The following is a 23,094-nucleotide window of genomic DNA, read 5'->3' on the forward strand; positions in this document are numbered from 1 at the left end:
TCCGGGATCAGGCGGTTGCACCTCCTGACTGGAGAGGTTGCACCGCCTGGCAGAGCTCGAAGACCGAGCTCAGGCGGTGCCACCTCTCTGCTAGGGAGGTTGCACCGCCCAGTCTTGCTCGAAGACTGAGCTCAAGCGGTGCCACCTCTCTGTCAGGGAGGTTGCACCGCCCAGTCTAGCTCGAAGACTGAGCTCAGGCGGTGCCACCTCCCGGCTGGAGAGGTTGCACCGCCCAGTCTCGCTGGGAGGCTTAGCCCAGGCGGTGCCACCTCCTGGCCTAGGCGGTTGCACCTCCTGGCACTATTCCAGATCACTGGTTGGGCTCCAAACTTGGCCCAAACCAGTCCGAATTCGGGCCCAATTGGCCCAAGATTAAGCCAATGGGATCACCTCCCATTTTCCAACTTAATCAACGTGCTAACTACGATTAAATCTAAGACAATTTCTGCAGCTTTGCTTCGGTGCGTCAATCGCTCCTTCCGGCGAGTTTCCGGCGAACTTCCGTCGATCATCCGATGAACCCTCGGTGATGCTCCTGCGGACTTCCGGCAAACTCCTGGACTTTGCGACGATCCACTTGGCAAGTTACGACGAGCTTCGCTTGGCAAGCTTCTGGACTTCTCGGATCTGTTCTCGCAGAACCTCCGACGACCGTCCGAACTTCCGTCGAACTCTCGAACTCCCAACGTGATCATGAACTTGACTCCGGCGCAACTCCTGCTGCTTGTCTAACTTTCATCGTAGTTAATCCTGCACAGACAAAAATAAAAACTTCGATCGAGACAATTAATCCTAAGCAATTAATCAAGTTGTCCGGCATGTCATTGGTCCCTCGACGCTTCGTCCGATTCTTCGGCGCATCGTCCTTTCCTGCAGCCTATTGCCCAATCGGCCAGTTGACTCCGCAACTCCGATATCCTTGGCACAATACCCGCTCTTCTTGGCCCGATGCCCGAGTCCACAGCCCGAAGCCTTCTGTCGATACGTCGACCGATCCACCGGCCCGACGTCCAATCTTCTGACATGTTCCTCCGGCACAACATGATGTTCTTGCTTTAATTGTCTCATCCTGATCGAAGCACCCTGCGTCACTCAAAATGCAGATTAAATCATAAACATATATCAAGTAGTTTCATCATCAAAATACGAGATTCAACAGTTGGGAGTTCGAGAGTTCGACGGAAGTTCGGACGGTCGTCGGAGGTTCTGCGAGAACAGATCCGAGAAGTCCAGAAGCTTGCCAAGCGAAGCTCGTCGGAACTTGCCAAGTGGATCGTCGCAAAGTCCAGGAGTTTGCCGGAAGTCCGCAGGAGCATCACCGAGGGTTCATCGGATGATCGACGGAAGTTCGTCGGAAACTCGCCGGAAGGAGCGATTGACGCACCGAAGCAAAGCTGCAGAAATTGTCTTATATTTAATCGTAGTTAGCACGTTGATTAAGTTGGAAAATGGGAGGTGATCCCATTGGCTTAATCTTGGGGCAATTGGGCCCCTGAAAGACTGAAATTGGGCCGAATGGAATGAACCATTCGGACCATGATTGCACCAGGAGGTGCAACCGCCCAGGCCAGGAGGTGGCACCGCCTGGGCTAGGCCTTCCAGCGAGACTGGGCGGTGCAACCTCCCCAGCCGGGAGGTGGCACCGCCTGAGCTCAGTCTTCGAGCTAGACTGGGCGGTGCAACCTCCCTGACAGAGAGGTGGCACCGCCTGAGCTCAGTCTTCGAGCAAGACTGGGCGGTGCAACCTCCCTGGCAGAGAGGTGGCACCGCCTGAGCTCGGTCTTCGAGCTCTGCCAGGCGGTGCAACCTCTCCAGTCAAGAGGTGCAACCGCCTGATCCCAGAATTCCGGGATTTGATTGTTTTGAGCTCCAAATTTGAATTGGGTTGGGGCCTATAAATTCCCCACCCATTCAGCACTGAAAAGATACAGACCTACACCGAAATCTTGATCTTTTCTATGATTCTAAGAGCTCAAAAGTGTTGTAAAGCCTTAAAGTCTCCTCCTTCTGTTCTTTTAAGTTTTCAGTTGTAAAGTGAGGAGAGAAAGGTCTGTAAAGGTTGTCTCCTGAGCCTGTCAAAAGGAGAGAAACTATAAAAGGGCAGTTTGGCCTTCGCCTATTGAAGGAAGGCCCCTAGTTGACGTCGGTGACCTCGTCGGTGGAGGAAGCCAAAAGTGGAGTAGGTCAAGACTGACTGAACCACTCTAAATCTCTGGTTTGCGTTTACTTTTGAGCACTTTATCCTTACTGCAAACCTCCTTCATTACTACTGCTCTCTGCGCTTTTATGAACAAGTTCTAAGTGTTGTTCTTTCCGAATGTGCATTCAGACGTAAATCGGTGTTTTCGTACATTACAGTTTACGCTTACGTTTTAATTCTGCAAAACTGTCTTCTACGCCTTCACGAACAAGTCTTTAAGTGCTGATCTGTCCGAATATGTTTTCAGACGTAAACCAGTGTTTTCGTACGATATTTACATTGCAGTTTACGTTTACGCCTTGATTCTGCAAAACTGTCTTCTGCGCTCTTACGAACCAGTTTCTAAAGTTCAGCTCCCTTTGAAACTGCATCTAGACGTAAAATTGCATTTAGACGTAAAACTGCTCAAACTGTGTTTAGACGTTTGAGACGTAAACTGAGTTTGGACGTAAATCTGCGTTTAGACGTAAAACTGCGTTTAGACGTAAATCTGTGTTTAGACGTAAAATTACGTTTAGACGTAAAACTGTCCAAATTGTGTTTAGACGTTTTAGACGTAAACTGAGTTTAGACGTAAAACTGCGTTTAGATGTAAAACTGCGTTTAGACGTAAATCTGCGTTTAGACGTAAAACTGCGTTTAGACGTCAATCTGCGTTTAAACGCAAACTGCGCTTAGACGCAAACTGTGCTTGGACGCAAATTGTGCTTAGACGCAAACTGCGCTTAGACGCAATCTGCGCTTAGACGTAAACTGCACTTAGATACAAACTGAGAATTAGTTTTTGCATCATAATAGTTTTTATTGAACGAACGCAGCTTTTGGTTTTAAATCGCTGTAAGATTTCCGCTGCACTAATTCACCCCCCCCCCCCTCTTAGTGCTCTCGATCCTAACAATTGGTATCAGAACCCGGTTAACTCTCAAAAGGATTAAAACCCAAGAGAGATGGCTTACGCCGGAAACCAAGAGGGCCGTTCCATTACACGTCCACCATGTTTAATGGGACGGACTACACCTATTGGAAGACCCGAATGAGAATCTTTCTTATTTCTATGGACATTGATCTTTGGAATCTTGTCGAGAATGGTTTTTCAAAGTCTTCTCTTCCAATGATCGATTGGAATGATTTGGAGAAGAAGGCTTTCGCTCTTAATGCAAAGGCTATGAATGCCTTATTTTGTGCACTTGATAAAAACGAGTTTAACCGTGTTTCAACTTGTGAAACTGCGTTTGATATTTGGCACACGCTCGAAGTGACCCATGAGGGCACAAGTAGAGTAAAAGAGTCAAAAATCAATTTGCTGTTACATTCTTTCGAACTTTTTCGGATGAAACCGAGTGAAACCATTGGTGACATGTTTACCCGTTTCACGGATGTCGTCAACGGTCTAAAAGGACTCAGAAAGAGCTTTTCAGATTTTGAGCTTGTTAATAAGATACTAAGATCCCTTCCTAAGAGTTGGGATCCTAAAGTCACCGCTATTCAAGAGGCAAAAGATCTGCGAAATTTCCCTCTTGAAGAACTAATCGGGTCATTAATGACCTACGAAATGACTTGTAAAGCTCATGAAGAGCAAGAAGACATCCTTCCAAAGAACAGGAAGGATATGGCACTCAAAACTTCAGAATGCCACTTGAGAGAAAACTCAAGTGATGAGGACTGTGATGATGACTTGGCACTTCTAACAAGAAAGTTTAAAAAGTTCTTTAAAAGAAACAAGTTTAAGAATGATGCAAAAAATAAACTTGAACCCAAAAAGGACCAAGTAATCTGCTATGAATGCAAAAAGCCGGGACACTACAAGAGTGATTGTCCCCAAGTCAAGAAAAGAACAACAAAGAAGAAGGCGCTCCAAGCAACATGGGATGATTCGAGCGCATCTGAGGAAGAGGAGTCCAACACCGAGCAAGTTGTTCATTACGCCTTAATGGCCATCGAAGATGAGGTAACAAATTCAATAGATGCAGATTTATCCTTCGATGAATTATTAAATGCTTTCCATGAACTGTTTGATGAGTGTAAGACTATTAGTAGTAAATACAAATTGCTAAAAAAGGAGCATGATAGTCTTATTTGTAATTTCGATAAGTTAAATGCTGAACATCATGATAAGTTAAGCCCATGCATAAAATGCCATGATCTAGAAACTCTCCAAAAAGAAAACTTGCTACTTAAGGACACCTTGAAGAAATTCGAGGTTGGTAGCAAGTCATTGAACATGATCCTTACAAACAAGGGTCACGTTCCAAAAAGGAGTGGAATTGGATTTGTGAGAAGTCCTCACCAAAATCCAACCACCTTCATAAAAGGCCCCATCTTGCATGTTCAACACCAAACCAAGTGCAACTTTTGTTGCAAATCTGGACACAAGACACATTGTTGTCCATTCAAGAAAATAAGTCCAAACAAATTGATTTGGGTTCCTAAAGGAACCATGACAAACTCTATGCAACATGATAGAAAATATAGATCTATTTGTGAGGCACCCAAAAGCAAATGGGTTCCTAAAAATCATCCCTTCCTATAAAAACATTAAAATTTTAGGCTGGAGCAAGAAATAATGTTCTGCTCCTTGACTCTCGATAGTCATAAACCAAGAGTCAAAAAGGAACTCGCAACGCTTAAGTAACAAGTGGAAGTTATGAAATCACAAATACGATTTGGATACAACTTTATTAGAAGCATATGATATCCAAATTCACATATCCCTTTGATCTTCGAACCCGTCAACACTATCATCTATGAATTAATTCTTGTATCATGAAGAAACTAAATATGTCATGATCTTGAAAAGGGATACCAAACAAACTATCAACATACGTATGACATATGCACGTTAAAAGATCTATCTTGATCATACAAGAGCTTCTTCCTTAAATAAAAACTCATACGAAATCACGTAAGAAACAAACTCTCCTCAAGGCAAAGGCTCCCTGATCAAAACACATTAGGTGTTCACTGGCTGCAGGCGGTGGCACCTCTCCAGCTGGCGGTGGCACCTCCGGCTGCCACGAGTTGCCAGAGGTTGCACCGCTCCAGCCAGAGGTGCAACCGCCCGCAACTCTGCCTTTTTAAACCCACACTAGGGCCGGCTATGGAACCGACCCCAACTCACTCCCATTTCCTCCTCTACTCTTCCAAGTCTCCTCCATTCCCATTTCACTCCTCTAAGCCTTCCAAATACCTCCCATTTCGGAGCAAAACATCAAGAATCCTTCCTTCTCTTGAAGATTTCACAAAGGTACTCTCTAAGAAGCTCTTAAATTCTGTTTTGTTCTTCATTTACTCTAGCTCATCATCATCTCTCTAAACAGCAGTAATTATGGGATCTAGAAGATCCTCAAGGGACAAGGGAAAGAGGAGATTAGTTGAAGAGTTTGATTTCACTCTTTTCGATTCGAAATACCATGCTGAAAAATTTCCCTCTTTCGAACTTAGATGTATCAGTAAGGGAAAATACGTAGATCTAAATGAACTAAGAGACTTAGAGACTATCCAATGGTTTGCAAACCTAGGTCTACTTCCAATCTTGCAGATTAACGAACCCATCTATCCTAGGCTTGTTAGATTATTTTACAATAACATACAAATAGATGATGAAGGAAAGATGTCCACCTATCTTTTGGGACAACACATCTCAATCACTGATAGGTTCATTTGTGATATGATAGGCATTCCCATAAAAAACATAGGACTCTACTTTAGAGGATCATGGGATGATGAAAGTATTGGAACATCCTATGTTGAAGCCTTAGGAACAATCTTTGACAATCCTAACATAGCATTAGTTCCTAAAAGTTGTGAACATCTATTGCCTTTGAATACTAAGATACTTCATTATATCATGACTAGTATAATTCTTCCTAAACAATACCATCATGATGAAATAAGTCAATTAGAATTAGGAACTATGTACTCAATCATGAAGGGACATGACATCTGTCTTGGCTATTTTATTCAACAAAATATGTTAGAATTATCTAAGAAAGATATGATGCTCCCATATGGTGGTATAATCACAAGAATAATGAAAGCTTACGACATTCTAATACCACCAGAAGAAGAAGTAATGAAAGTAGATCGATTCAGCATAATAAACAAAGATGTTACTATAGAAACGGTAACTGGGTTAGAATCCCTAGAAGGACTGATCACCCTCAACCTGAACCAGAACCGGAAACACCATTATTTAGGGGTACCCAATCTCCTCCGACCCTTCCCTTTGAGGAAACACATCCAGTTGAGCAAACTCATACATCCATCGAAGAAATTGGGATTCGAATGGATCGATTCGAACAGAGACAAGAACGGATTGAACAACGACAAGATCAAATCCTATCTGAGCTGCAGCAAATTCATAGTCAATTTGACTCCTTGTTTAGGCACTTTAATTTTCCACCTCATCAATGAACTTGTTGAACACCTGTTGTTGTTGTAAACTTCTTACTCACTTCTGATGTGCTGGCTGTAAACATCTATTGTGGTAAACATATATCTTGCACATTGTGGTAAAAGTTATCTCAGATTTTTATGGTATCATTACTATTTGGTATGTGATTAAGAATGTTGTGCTTTGAAACTAAAAGTTTTGAAAACCTTGTGCCTTGATTCAGAATTAGGAATGTTGATGTGTCCGAACAGATAAATTTGTTAAAATCATTTTTTTTTCGGACTATATTGTATGATCAAATCACTTGATTTCCATGATTATATGTGAAAATCTGTAACAAAATCTTGTCCGAATGCATCTTATTTATGAAACAGATTTTCTCATACACTTTGATAAAAAATGAGTTTCTGAAATAGATTTGATGAAGTGATTCATGTGTATGTATTCCATCCTGCAAAATCTTTACATAGACAATGGATTATAACACAAAAGGGAAGAAGTATTTAAAGCAATCTATGTAAAATTCCTCTATAAGCTTGCTATTATTATTTTCTGGTATCATGATTACTATGCTTTTTGTTGATGACAAAGGGGGAGATATATATGAATTGATAAACACTGCCATGATTAGAAATACTATGAATGATGCTATAAACACTGCTATGATTATGCCATCCTTGCATCACCAAGAGATATATGAACATGTGCTAAAGTTTGCATTATGCCCTGAGTTGATATCTTATCATGTGAAGAAAATGCAAAACTTGCTAGAATATTTCAAATGTGTGCATCATGTAATAGTGTTTCACAGCTTTATATGATAATGTTCAAACTACATGATGAATAGTTACAAACACAATCATACAAACTTGATGATGTATGTCAAGCCCTGACATCATCTTTGAAGAGATATATCATGATAAGTATCATGATGGGAGTATTGATAAGTTTAACTGATCTAACTTATCAATACGTCACTTGAATTCTTAAGTCTTGAATTCAAGGTTGACTTATCTCAACGATGGCATATAGACAGGGGGAGTTAAGGATAACTCCATTATCAATTGATTGTCATCATCAAAAAGGGGGAGATTGTTGAATCTCGAATTTTGATGATGAAGTCAATTGTCATTTGTTGTCTAATCTATGTGTTGAGATAAGTGTGCAGGATTAACTACGATGAAAGATAGACAAGCAGAAGGAGTTGCGCCGGAGTCAAGTTCATGATCACGTTGGGAGTTCGAGAGTTCGACGGAAGTTCGGACGGTCGTCGGAGGTTCTGCGAGAACAGATCCGAGAAGTCCAGAAGCTTGCCAAGCGAAGCTCGTCGGAACTTGCCAAGTGGATCGTCGCAAAGTCCAGGAGTTTGCCGGAAGTCCGCAGGAGCATCACCGAGGGTTCATCGGATGATCGACGGAAGTTCGCCGGAAACTCACCGGAAGGAGCGATTGACGCACCGAAGCAAAGCTGCAGAAATTGTCTTAGATTTAATCATAGTTAGCACATTGATTAAGTTGGAAAATGGGAGGTGATCCCATTGGCTTAATCTTGGGGCAATTGGGCCCCTGAAAGACTGAAATTGGGCCGAATGGAATGAACCATTCGGACCCTGATTGCACCAGGAGGTGCAACCGCCCAGGCCAGGAGGTGGCACCGCCTGGGCTAGGCCTTCCAGCGAGACTGGGCGGTGCAACTTCCCCAGCCGGGAGGTGGCACCGCCTGAGCTCAGTCTTCGAGCTAGACTGGGCGGTGCAACCTCCCTGACAGAGAGGTGGCACTGCCTGAGCTCAGTCTTCGAGCAAGACTGGGCGGTGCAACCTCCCTGGCAGAGAGGTGGCACCGCCTGAGCTCGGTCTTCGAGCTCTGCCAGGCGGTGCAACCTCTCCAGTCAAGAGGTGCAACCGCCTGATCCCAGAATTCCGGGATTTGATTGTTTTGAGCTCCAAATTTGAATTGGGTTGGGGCCTATAAATTCCCCACCCATTCAGCACTGAAAAGATACAGACCTACACCGAAATCTTGATCTTTTCTGTGATTCTAAGAGCTCAAAAGTGTTGTAAAGCCTTAAAGTCTCCTCCTTCTGTTCTTCAAGTTTTCAGTTGTAAAGTGAGGAGAGAAAGGTCTGTAAAGGTTGTCTCCTGAGCCTGTCAAAAGGAGAGAAACTGTAAAAGGGCAGTTTGGCCTTCGCCTATTGAAGGAAGGCCCCTAGTTGACGTCGGTGACCTCGTCGGTGGAGGAAGCCAAAAGTGGAGTAGGTCAAGACTGACCGAACCACTCTAAATCTCTGGTTTGCGTTTACTTTTGAGCACTTTATCCTTACTGCAAACCTCCTTCATTACTACTGCTCTCTGCGCTTTTACGAACAAGTTCTAAGTGCTGTTCTTTCCGAATCTGCATTCAGACGTAAATCGGTGTTTTCGTACATTACAGTTTACGCTTACGTTTTAATTCTGCAAAACTGTCTTCTACGCCTTCACGAACAAGTCTTTAAGTGCTGATCTGTCCGAATATGTTTTCAGACGTAAACCAGTGTTTTCGTACGATATTTACATTGCAGTTTACGTTTACGCCTTGATTCTGCAAAACTGTCTTCTGCGCTCTTACGAACCAGTTTCTAAAGTTTAGCTCCCTTTGAAACTGCATCTAGACGTAAAATTGCATTTAGACGTAAAACTGCTCAAACTGTGTTTAGACGTTTTAGACGTAAACTGAGTTTGGACGTAAATCTGCGTTTAGACGTAAAACTGCATTTAGACGTAAATCTGCGTTTAGACGTAAAATTGCGTTTAGACGTAAAACTGTCCAAACTGTGTTTAGACGTTTTAGACGTAAACTGAGTTTAGACGTAAAACTGCGTTTAGACGTAAAACTGCGTTTAGACGTAAATCTACGTTTAGACGTAAAACTGCGTTTAGACGTCAATCTGCGTTTAAACGCAAACTGCGCTTAGACGCAAACTGCGCTTGGACGCAAATTGTGCTTAGACGCAAACTGCGCTTAGACGCAATCTGCGCTTAGACGCAAACTGCACTTAGATACAAACTGAGAATTAGTTTTTGCATCATAATAGTTTTTATTGAACGAACGCAGCTTTTGGTTTTAAATCGCTGTAAGATTTCCGCTGCACTAATTCACCCCCCCCCTCTTAGTGCTCTCGATCCTAACATTGAGTACCTGGTCTTTAGATTTCAAAGCAAAAGCCCACACTTTTCTAGAATAGTCATCAATAAAAGTAACAAAATAAAGAGCACCTCCAAGAGTTCTAGTTTGCATAGTACAAACATCAATATGAACTAAATCAATAACATCTGATCTTTTAGATGATGGATATGTCTGAAATGCAACTCTATGTGTTTTTCCAACTAAGCAATGATCATAAGATTTAAGAGATGTACCTTGCAACTCTAGTAAGAATTACTTTTTAGCAAGAGTTTGAAGTCCCTTCTCGTTGATATGTCCAAGCCTCTTATGCCAAAGATCTATACTTTCACCTTTTTGAATTGCATTAATCTCTCCTTTATGTAGCTTAGCTTCCATGACATAAAAAGAGTTAATCTTCTTTCCTTTTACCACAATTAGAGAACCTTTAGTGAGTTTCCATTTGCTTTCACCAAAATAATGTGCAAAGCCCTCATCATCAAGTTTGCTTGTAGATATCAAGTTAAGACGAATATCTGAGACATGTCTTACATCTTTGAGTATCAATTTGCTCCCAATACTGGTCTCCAAGAAAATATCTCCAATACCCACAATCTTAGATGTACCACTATTTTCCATTCTGACATTACCAAATTCACCAGCAGTGTAAGATCTAAAGAAATCACTATGAGAAGTGACATGAAATGAAACACCAGAGTCAATTACCCAATTACTATCCTGAGCTACAAGACTAATACAACCTTCATTACAAACAATAGTGATATTACCTTCAGCAGCAACTGTATTGGTCTCTTTCTCATTTTTCTTCATTTCATTCTGTTCTCGCTTCCAAAACCTACACTCTTTCTTTATGTGATCTGACTTGTTACAGTGAAAACATTTGATATCTCTTCTAGACTTGGATCTTCCTCTATAACCATGTGGATTTCTGCTATGACTTCTTCCACGTCTTTCTTGTTTTTCAGTAACAAATGCACCAAAAGAAGATTCACCATGTTCTTTCCTTCTAGCATCTTCATTTAGCAAACTGTCTTTAACCATATCTATGGTTAAAGTCCCCTCTGGCGTAGAGTTACAAATAGTCACCACATACGTTTCCCAACTTTCTAGTAAAGAGCTGAGAAGTAATAATCCCTGCATCTTATCATCTATATTCATTTTCATAGCAACTAACTTGTTTGCAAGACTCTGAAATAGGCTTATGTGCTCAACAATATTACCACCATCTTTATACTTCAAATTTACAAGCCTTCTGAGGAGAGAAATTCTATTTTCCACTGTCTTTTTCGTAAAGAGGTTTTCTAACCTTTGCTAAACAATATCAGCTCTAGTTTCATCAGAAATATGCTCATGCAAGTTTATATCCATCCATCTTCTAATATAGACAATGACTTTTCTATGTTGAACTTCTCATTCTTCATCGTCCATAGTAGAAGGTTTATCTTTAACCTTGATAGGCTTATACAAATCTTTGCAATAAAGCAAATCTTCCATCAGATGCCTCCAAGTGGAATAATTTGATGAGTTCAATTTAATTATACCATCTGACTGCTCCATTTCAATCACACAAGAAAAACTAGCGCCAAACATCCTGCTACTCTGATAACACTTGTTGGGAAAAACCTATTAAAGCGGAATATTCTTTTCCCTCTTTGTGTATCAAAATGGGTTCCTCATCAAAATACCAATTTGATATTCAAATGTAAATATCAACCAGCACAACATAAACAATAGAGCAAATAATCAATCACATAGTGAGACCAAATCTTTTTAATAATTAACGTGGAAAACCCAATGTGGAAAAAACCACGGGACCGTAGTCCACCTCAAACTTCCACTATCAATAATAATGATAACAAGTTTACAATAGGTCTTCTCTAGAATAACTAGAGGATCAGAATAACATCAAGAACATAGATCTTGGCTCAAGAATAGCCTATCTTTATCATATAGGGTGGATCTCAAATTCTAGATCTCACAAAGTGAATATAGCAGGAAAGTACCTTAGAAAGAGTAAACTGCAGATCAACACCGTTAGGATTGTAGAGTTTGCTGCAAGGATTCTCCACATAAAATTTGGGCCGAAACTGACAACGTTTGGCCATAGATCGTCAAGTAGAAAATTTAGAAACTTAATCTTTCTCTCTCCTCTACACGCCGCTGCTTGCACGCTGCCATCTGATCTATTTTCCTCGCCTTTTTTAATTTTTTTCATTTGGGTTCAAACGATCCAATTTGTCCAAGCCCACGTATGGACTGAACCCAACAATTATGGAATCCAATTAATTAGTTCTATTCGCTAAGAGATAAATCCGATCGGGAACACCTTCACTTCTAGCTCAAAGATCTTATCATAAAATCGAGACAAAGGTCACTTACTAGTTCAGGGAAATCCCCATTATATTTAATGATAGAATTGCCTATCATATATTTAGACTATAAATGACACTAATTTCCTAAAAGTGAGCATCTAAATTACGTCAGAAAGGAATCCATCAAAAATCATATTTTTTTCTTAATTGTTTATAATATAAATTTCATTTATCTAACCCTTTCATGATCCAAAATGTTAGACCAAACTAGGTATATAATAAACTAGGCGATCCAAGGTCTACGATAGTATTACACCAAACTAAGATAGATAGATATATCCATCTCATACAAATATATCTATTCTTGCGAGTTTTTTTTATTTCATTATGACTATTATAATTACGATAAGACATCAACTCATATATTATTATTATTTTTATACAATAGAAGATGGCATGCCTAAAATTTAGGGCATTTATCTTTTAAAAAACCTATATTTTTTATTTGTTAATATAAAACATATTATTTTATACTTTTTATTGAATTAAAACCTCTATTTTTTATTTGTTAATCCAATTAAATTGCTTGTTGATTTAAGGTGCAAGGCATCAAAAAGTAAATCGAACATTTTGTAGGGCTTTGTCAGAATAAAAAAAAATATCAAAATTTTTCCTTCATAATTATCTTAATATTTATCAAACCCATTTCTCTAGATAAATGAAGTAGCTAAGGTTAATTAGTAGAAACTTTATCAAATTATTGCAATGTCTTAGCATCAAAGACTCATTTTCACCGTTTCTCCTTTTTGTAATAAAGAAACTCTCTTAACTATTGATATGAAAATGATGACTTGATTGACACCTCATCATTATAGATGATATACGGTGCTATATGGATAATGTGATTGATGTCATGTGAATAATACGTGATCAACACTTCAACATAATGATCAAGTCAAATTAATCGTTATCATATCTCGTATTTGGTATGCCACGACACCATGATAGTTATTAAGTCTAAGAGAAATACATAATTGTCTGATTATCTCGATAGTAATGTTCTTTAAAGCCCATAATAAAAGAATTTTTTCAAAAATTTCTTTGGTGTGAAATGTCTTGATATAGTTTTTGTTTCCAAGATTGATGTCTTAGGAAAGGACTTTAGTTGATTTCGAATTAACAACCATGTAGCACAATTTTCCCTACCCAAAATTAATCTTCAGCCCACTGAACTCTGACTAATTTTTTTTATAAAAAAATTATATAAAAAAGAAAAAAAGAAAAAAGAAAACTATTTGAGTGAGTAGATTGGAATAAATATTTTTGGTTAAAAGATATGTTGACGTACCCGAATAGAATTATCAATTATAAGAAGATGTATTCACATCTATTATTGGGAAAACGTGCATAATACATGTATGCGCTGCTGTCCAGTTCAGGTCTTTAACGAACCCACAGAGATGTCTTCTACATTCGTATGACCCTTCTGTTCCCATAGATCTCTCGCAGACTTCCCAGCAAACCCTATAGTTCTCCGGTTCCACGCCTGCCTCGTTTCTTGTAGGATTTCTTTTGGCTCCTCTCTCATCCGCGGCCGAGAACGGAGATGTACGCGGATCAGATATCGGCGGGACGCAAGCGATCCATTAAAGAGCGCCTGCACGGGGATCTCGGGGGCGATGTCGGCCGTTCTAGTGTCGTAGCGGCCAAAAGGTGCGATCTTCTTAATCGTTCATTCGAGCTACTAAGCTTTCTTCTTTGTCTTTTCATTTGGGTTTGCTGTTCGTTGATTTCCACTTTCGCTTGCGGCAAGTAGGATGTTTTGATGCTTAGGTTTAATTTTTTGTGGGGTAAAATGGGCAAATACGTGGGCTCAGAACGAACTTACGGTGGTTCTCTTCTAGGGCAAGATTTTCTTGGTCTCGATTGGTTCCTACTACCTTAAAGATGCAGGCAGTGGAAAAGATATGCTAACCTGACTTGCCTTTTATTGGACTTTGTTGCCACCTGACGCTTCTCTGCGGCACGAATTAGTCGTTATTTCTATCGCCTGAAATCTGCTTTACTATGCTATGTTCCACCTTTTTTTCTGTGACAGAAGGCGTTCTTGTGTGTTTAGCATCCAGCTTAGATGAGGGACGTTTGGTGCAAGACATCAACTTTTGTAATTAAGCCGCTAAAAGCATCTTCAATTTTCTAAGGAATGTTGTATTCTTGTGAGAGTAAGTTTGGTACAATGATACGACTGAAGATATGATATGCTGATGCACTGTGAAAAGGCAAGTGGTAGAACAAGACTTAAGCTAGGGCCACTTATTAAGTAGTTCTTCATACGAATAAATGTAAACTAAGGCCACTTATTAACTAGTCCTTTGTATGAATAAATGTTGTTAATCCTGACATGTGAAACCTTTTTAATACTCTCCTTTTAGATACTCCTCAAAGAGGAGATATGTACTTCACATTTGGGATTCATCAATGATCTGTTGGAATTATTACCTTACAGTAAATTACTCATTTTCTTCTTTTAACCGGTGGATAAGTGAATGGGAAATTGGGGTTTAAGGTGAGATTGGGATTGTTTTATTATTATTATTTTTTTTGGGGAGACAGATAATAAGATTCAGTTAGGCAGGTAGTGATTTATGGGATGAGTTGATACATATCTCCTTTTCTTTGTCCATTTTCTTGCTGTCTGTGATGATCCTGGTACCCTTGACATATTGGAATTCATAAGAAGGTATTGGATTGCTGCAGTATATCCAGTGGGATTTCACCATTGTTAAAGTTGCATATATGAGTTAAGAGTATCAGTCGTAGTCGGTCACAATAGGGCAATGGGTTGATAAGCTATCTAGTTCATCAAATGAAAGGAAATTTAGGGCTAATGTCTTTGTTCTGTTGATCTGAAGAGAGTAAAACACTTTTTCTTATATTGTTACTGAAGAAAAACGAAACAGTTCTTTCCCATGTGAGGTCTTAACTTTACTCTTGCATGGTATACTTGGTGAATTTTTGCAGTTCATTTTCTGTTTGTCAATCAGATATCTGTTTTGCGTTAGTTTATGTAATATTCAAATTGACTTTGGATCCTGGTATCTATTGCTTTCAGTTGTGTAAACCATGGGACACTTAGATATTTAGTTAGGTTACATGGATTCATGATTGCTGGGCATACGTGGACTAATAAGGATCTCCATTTATTTGTGATCATTTTGCTTTGTTTTGCTTTTGTTTTGGTTGTTGATTGGTCTGGCTAAGACGTAGATAGGTTGCTCTTTCTTTATCTTTTATTTGGAGGGTGGGGAGAGCACATGATTATTGTGCTTCTTCATCTCTCAACTGCCACAGAAGGGGTTATAGCTTCAGGAGAAGGCACTGCAAGTTGCTGGACCACCATAAGTAAATCTTGTAGCCCTGTCGTTAATTTGTTTTCTATTTTATAGCAAGGCAATGCTTACTATGCAACAAAGAAAGAAAATAAAAACTTTATATATTAATTCAGAGAGGTTTGATTTCTATTTTTGTTGGATGAAAGCTATGTCATGGCTGTAACCATGCAGAGAGTCATGGTCACTCCAATTCTGAGAACTGAAAAACCGCATATCCTGGTAGGAGATCAGGAGGATTTATTTTTGGGAGTAGTTTAATAGATGACGGAAAAAAAGTATTAGAGGGGTTGTGGTCATCAAACTGTTCTTTCTTTAGATTAGACTCAATTGATGCAATTTGTTTCTCTGAAAAATAAATTAATGCTTTTGTGGACTAAATTTTGCAATCTAGGCTGACATTTGTTCATTTCTTTTCACCTCTAGGCTAATTTTACCAACTTTTCAGTTAAATATATTTTTTTATTGTCAAATCATGCCTATGATAACAATTCAAATGTTAGGTAGATATTAACCATCTATCATATAAGGGACTTTAGAGTTGCTTGTATGGTTATTTTAAAATTCAGTCCTTGGCTGGACCAGCATTGGTTCAATACATTCTCATGTACCAAAACAGGATATGGCAGCATACAAGTCGGCATGGATTAAAGAGAACTCCATAGGAGAGGAGGAGATGGTGGGAAGGAGGGTGAGGAGAGAGGAGAGGAGGAGGGCTATCGACAATCATAATCTGTTCTGTCAGCTGTTGACAGAACAACTGTTGACAGCTGTCCAGGTTAAAAGAGTGAAAAAACAGCTTTTAACGGAACCGGCTGAACTTGCCAAGTCCAGTTGGACCGATAAATACGGTTTTCCAAACCATAACCAAAGCTCAGGTTTGTGATCAGTTTTGTTGGGTTGATCAAGGTTGGGTATTAGGTATTGTTATATAAAATATGTCTAGTCAAAATTTTATGTAAAATGGTACTAATGAAACTGTCTATTGCATTTAGCATAGGCTTCATATTGGATAGTTTGTGTTAAATAGAGTTCAAGGTGGATTCTGGTTGGATTGGTGCAGTGAAGACTTGACCGATGTTGGTTTTGAGTCAAGATATCCTAAACATAACCCAACCCTAGTTGAGCAGGTTCTGGTTGAGGCCAGCCTAATTTGCAGCCCTAACTGAATTCATTTTAATTCTGGAGAAGAAAACAATTTACCTATCCTTTCTATCCATGTGTAACTAGCCTGCAATTAAGTTTGTGTCGACACAGTTCTGGTCTTTGTACTTTGAAGACTTATGCTATTTGGTATTGTACCTTAAATGATAAGAAAAGTGAATTCCATGATAATATTAATTATGATTAGATAAACTAGACTACTTGTATATCTGCTGGTTGGCAAGAATATAATAAAGGAGCTTATTAGCTTAATGATAATTAGCAGGTGGGCCCTTCTTTTATAATGAAACAAAGTGCATTGAAGGTGTCAATGACAGTTCAACAAGCTTTACGATGCTATAAATTTTTGTAAATTCACATTATCTTTTGCTTATTTTTAGTTCTGCTTTTGTTGTTTTCCTTTTGATGTTCTTCATGATAATGCTTATAGGTTTATGGAGTTTCTATTATGATGTTATGGACATGGCTCTGTTTTATCTGTATTTGCTTTCAACCACCTGCATAAGTAGTTCTTGTGCTTTTTTTCAGGCAACGGCAAAGTGATGACAAATGGAAGCATGATCTTTATGAGGATGACAGGCGACCTGAAGCTTCCAGTACAAAGATCTATGACCTACCAAACTTGATCAGTAGTCCCTCATTTTTCTTTAAATTAACTTTTTAATGTCATTGATTGGATGTTTTACATTTGCAGAATCTGTTGATCCCACTGATCTTAGATGGAAGCTTCAGAAGAAAGGTTCTCAACAAGGTTACCAAAGTGGAAAGGCATCTGTAGTCCGAGATCTTCGTGACAAACTCTCTGGTACAATGCAGTCACAACCACCAAATATTGATCCTTCAAAGGCTAAACGAGTATCAGAAATTTCTGGAACCATTAAGAAAAGTCTCCGACATGATCCACCTAAACCAGAAGCAAAGAAACCGACCAACTCAACTGTTGGAAATTCATCTAAGCGCAAGGTATACATTCTTTTTTTTTGCTGTAACCACTCACAAGCTGCAGTGCAGGAGTAACTTCATGGCTTGTTACTTTTAATCTCTAATACTTAATAGGTTTTCAACAATGCACTTTTAAGTTTGTTTCAGAAACAACCGCCTTTCTTCATTGTCTTTTTAGAATAAGAATTTTCTTGATATTACAAGTGAAAATATGAGTACACTTTCCAATGTCAAATTAACTATGCACATGTACATATATGAATTTTTCTAGTAGCTTTTTCCATTCTGTAGAGCAGAATTAATGTCATTTTGTATGAATCATGCTGAGCTCAAAATAGGTGTCTTCTTATCTGTATGTTTAGAGATGCTTATATAGCAATACATATTTAGTGAATCATGCTGAGTTCATCTTTTGTAAAGTTCCATTTGTTCAATAATATCTGATAGTGCTTTGTAAGCTGTAACTTCAGGCCTCTGATGACACTCCTCCCCTTTCCTTTCTAAATGGGCTTGATTTTGGGCTTCAATAAAACACAACACTTTTCTAATATTACTATTGCATTTTTTTGTTTTGATTTTCTATTATTGCCACCACCCTGGTTTTCTTGGTTATGACACTCGTATTTTTGCACAGTCTGAGTCGTTGGTAGATGGATTCCTACAGTCTTTGGGCCTAGAAAAATATTCAATTACATTCCAGGCAGAAGAGGTATGCTGTTTGGTACTCTTTTTTCATCATCTAATATTTTTTATTTTGATTGCGCTTGTATGTACATGCAAAGGTTTCGAGTAATATGCATTCTTGTTGAAATGTAGATTGACATGGCAGCTCTCAAGCATATGAATGATGAGGATCTCAGGGCTCTTGGAATTCCAATGGTATTCCATTTTTTTATTGAATTTTTCATAAATATTTATCATTTTTAATTATTCCATTGTTCTTTTTTTTGTTTATCATGTTAATCAGTCAAAAAAAAATAAAATAGAAAAAAGAAAAAAGAAAGCAAAGTATGATCTTAAATGAGTTTAAGAAACCAGTGTGATGAGGTAGTGTTCGAAGTTCCCAGACAAAGATTAGTGTCATGAAATTTGCTTTGTGATTGATACAAGTGTCTATTGTTCCTTTTTTTAAATATTTTAAAATATATTAGTTTTTCTTGATTGCCCAAGGTTGGCTGCTGTTTCACGGCCCTTTGATTTCTTCATTATGATTTATTTGATAGGTTGAGACATAATTTTAGGTTTTCAGCTTTTCTTAATTTGATTTATTTGGGTGGTTCCAGGGTCCAAGAAAGAAGATATTGTTGGCCTTGGAGTCCAAATTGTAGTGTGCCGGCCATCTTATAAGAGACTCTCATGAGTTAAATGTGCTGTTTTTGAGCCTCTTTTACACAATTGTATGTGGAAGGTTCTTCATATTGGAAATTCTAATGAACGAACTTTCGGTGATGCATTCCTTTGCGATAGGCCTTTGTTGTTGAGGTTTCTTCCAACTGGATGTTGATATTTTGTGAAGTGCTTGCAGCTATAATAGGAAGAATGGGACCTTCGATGCTGGAGATTAGTCATATGTAATTTCAACCCACCTGTCAAAATCCATTGTGGACTAAAAAATTTGCTATTAGTTCTAGACATGCTAGTGCTGACTTTCCCTACCTTTGGTTTTCCCATGGTTCCCTATTCATTGTACAGTGTCGTTAAGATGCATTAGTTGGTGTGATTGAGAAAGTTCCATAAGGCAGTGTAGTTGAGAGGCATTAGTTGGTGTGTTTGAGAAAGTCCCATTACGCTAACTTGGATTTTGTTTGAACTGCAAACATGTTTTGGTATCAAATAATGGTTTGATGTATCTTCCATGATGCCCGGGGGCCTCATCCAGTCCCAAGTGGCTAAAATAGATTATTTTTGGTTGTGTGAGTGAGCGACGTGGCGGACGAGCGAAGCACGGGTAACACCTTTCCTGATACTTGAGAGTTTCATCTAGTCTTGTGTCATCCGAAGGTTTCAAGGTGTTGAGATGATTGATATTTTGTATTGCCATCAAGTTATCAAGTTATTATTGTGCATTAAACAATGAAATCGATTGACTGTATAAAGTTACATGTAATTGATTATTTAGTTGTACCATTGGAAGTCATGATTCTGATCAAATAATTGATTCATTAATTAGATAAGTTCATCAAATAGTTGATTCATTAATTAGAAAAGTTCATGATCCAGACTTAGTTCATATTATTTTATAAAATAAGTTAAAACCTAATTGCACATCTAACATGCATGGTCGGAATAATGTGGCTTTCATGATTCCTTCATTCTAGCTATATTAATGCAATTGACATCATAAGCTTAATATGACTTAAAATGGTATTCAATGAAAATGGGTGTATATATGATCACTAGTAAGAGTGTGGCAATGAGTGAGGCATCTCCGTCCTTGGAGGGCTCCTCGTCTCCTCTTCCTCTTTTCTTCTGATAACTTTTCGATGACCTCGACAACCCTTGCTTTCAAGATTGTGCGATCTTCTACCTCCACTATCAACGTAGCGGGAGACTCTTATCCACTAGCAAGACAATGAGGACCCTAGGCCCCAATAGCCAGATGATGGTTACTTCAGCTCCCACGCAATGGTAAAGACCCCAACAATTGTTGTTCTTGTTAGCACAACGACAACATAAGCAACGCAAGTCTCGACCCCTCCTGGCAATAGCCTTAAAACTCCCATCTCATGGGTAGGATTACTACGACAGACACAAGGTGCTAATACATAGAAACCAAATGTTGTACTGGAAGAAAAGATCCAATGTACTAATGTTGGACATGAACGACAATGAGGTGGACGAAGCAAGCACGACAAGCATGGAAGACGAGCCTTTACGACAAGTGTTTTTTGGGGTAAAACTCCCACGCTTGAGTCCATCAAACTAGATCTTCCCAAGCTTTGACAAGTGAAGAATCTGGTCAATATCATCGATATGATTGACAGTATTTTCTACTTCCAAGTTTCATTCCTTGGAAAAAAAGGACTCGGTCCGCACAAGGGGACCTTGGTTCTAGAGGGAATAAGCCTTGAGCCTTATCTTATGGAGAGAGACCTTCCAACCATTCTTAGAAGTGATCAGATTCTCACCCATCTAGGTGTAGTTCCTCGGAATTCCTATTGAGTTTCTTCAACCCAATATCTCGTTCCAGATCGTAGCCATGATAAGTAAACCTCTAAAAATTGATGAAAATTTGGAAGGGTTTACTTACTGGTCAACCTGTCATCTCTTCTTCCTCAAGGGCTATAGGTTAGGGCAAAGAAGGTCTAGTTTTTTCAAACTATTGTTCACGAAAATCTTTCTAACTTTTGTTTCTACTATGGTCTGATCGGTTATAGGTTAAGGCAGAGAATTGCCTGGACATGTTGATGCTACTAGCATTGGCGACTAAGACCAACAGTGATCCGATAACAAGTCCTCAGGTAGAGGGACCGGAGGACTCTGAATTGTACAAACTGTGAATAAAGGTCCAAATGTGAGGCAAACCCAAAACAACAGGCTCAAGGTACGGCTCGGTTCAACCCAAGGGTGAACCCACCCCTGAGGAACAGGAGGGACCTGGGACTAATCCCACTTCTGCTGTTGGATTGGAGGATACCGAACAAACCCGATCCAACAATGGTCGGATTGCTCGGGCCAAACCCTGCATCCGAGGGACACAACATTTAATACTATGCAAGTCCCAGGCTCTTCCCAAGCTACGGTCGTTAGTCTAAAGCAAAACATCCACGTGACTCCTAGTGCTAGTTTAATTGCAGACCAAACTTCCCGTACCATCTCGCCCAAATCTTGACCCCACTGATAAGTGCAGGTGCGACTGATTTGGAGATGGCTCAAGCAGTAGATGATCCCACCATCCACATATGTCATGAAGATTCTATTGAAAAATCTGATCAGAATAACATATACGTAGCGAAAAAATAAAATAAATAAAAATTTAGATTTTTTAAAAATATCTAATTGTCGTGCAAAGATCGGTGCATGAGAAATTGTAAAACCGAGAAACTATACATATCACGGGAGATGTGTTATATAGGGAGATCGTATATCCCTAAAAAATCCTAGATCTGTAGGAGAGGATGAAGGAGGTCAACTATCCTACTCTCTAGCGGTGATCTATACGGTAGACGGGACGATGACACTCTTCAAATTGCTATACGATCTTCTTCTCCATGTGCACCATAAGATTGCACTGCGATCAAGAAGGGACCAACCCTTCTTGCTATCCACTTGACTCAAATTGGGACTGTTGATTGAGGAGGAGAAAAGGAAGAGAATAAAAGGGGCAGCTAAGAGAAGACTAACCTATGCCACCTTTTGGCCCCTCATATTTATAGAGGTTCTTACTACTTAACCTTAAGTACCCAATTACCTAAGCATATTGGATTAGTGGATCTCTATTCAATAATATTTACTTAGTCTTATTAGGTCTCACCCAAAAGATCCAATAATTCAGGGGCTTATTGGATATCCAATAAGATATGGGGTCCAACGGATATCTCATATCCGAGCCTCTACTCGTCACAACACCTATCATATGTGTGTGACCATCTAGGCCCAATATCGAGTTTGCCATAAGTTGTACATGTTAGAACTCCTTCTAACTCAATGAATTATTATCTCCATAATAATTCACCCGACTCATCGATTACGGATGTATGAGGCCACTACGCCATAATCCCCAAACGATATAGGAGAATCCAATCCATTAGATTTGTTTGTCCTCAGTTACCATGTATCTATAGTCCCTCATTTATCTAATATCCCAGAGACCGTATATCGAGCATGGTGCTATCCGGCCCATATGGAATCTACTTGAGTCTCGCTCTAATTAGTTTCTCCCAGAGAACTCTTTCTCTTTTAATCCGAACGACTCTAGCTAGAGATTTGTCTGAGTAAGAATACATAGAATATTCCTCTCATGATACCAAGAGCGGATGATATTCTATCGACACTTAATTGCCCTCATAAGGTTGACTACCACTCCCGATAATCTATTGTATTAGATTTGGATCTTCCAAACATATAAGTCCGATATCAAAGAGTGGAGTGCTCATATAGGACATACTTGGTGTATTAAATTTAAGGACCAAATATACAACTAGGATGACACAATTGTTGTTTGACAATAAGATATCATCAACCATCCAACATTTTGTGAGCGGATCAATCAGTGAACTCATTCTCTAATGAGTACTTGTATTGTATCCCTAGTGTCTCCATATGAGCAACTATGAGACTAACCGCTTACATCACATGGATGGGTATATAATATACTAATCTATCTGGTTATTTTGATATCCCCCTCGAGTAATTTATGATCAAGATTATTCAGGGTTTATGTTTAAATGCGAATCAATTTATCATGATCTGATTCCTATTTTATAGATCCATGAACATCACAATATATGCAACATGTAATATAAAGTACGAAAATTTCTAATAAATAATAAGAAAAAAGAATATATATTATGTCACATGTGCCATCACTCATAT

The 23,094-nt window shown here is 39.1% G+C and overlaps 1 protein-coding gene across 1 annotated transcript; it reads left to right on the forward strand.

Moving 5' to 3' along the window:
* The first annotated feature begins 13,501 nt into the window (after positions 1-13,501).
* On the forward strand, positions 13,502-19,012 carry LOC103994852 (uncharacterized). The gene is made up of 6 exons (XM_009415294.3): positions 13,502-13,777; positions 17,146-17,213; positions 17,312-17,580; positions 18,194-18,268; positions 18,376-18,438; positions 18,843-19,012. Exons 1-6 carry the CDS (start codon positions 13,671-13,673, stop codon positions 18,885-18,887), a joined length of 627 nt encoding a protein of 208 aa, XP_009413569.1. The 5' UTR covers positions 13,502-13,670; the 3' UTR covers positions 18,888-19,012.
* Positions 19,013-23,094: the final 4,082 nt, after the last annotated feature.

The sequence above is a fragment of the Musa acuminata genome, chromosome BXJ3-8, assembly GCF_036884655.1.
Source record: "Musa acuminata AAA Group cultivar baxijiao chromosome BXJ3-8, Cavendish_Baxijiao_AAA, whole genome shotgun sequence".
Classification (NCBI taxonomy): Eukaryota; Viridiplantae; Streptophyta; class Magnoliopsida; order Zingiberales; family Musaceae; genus Musa; species Musa acuminata.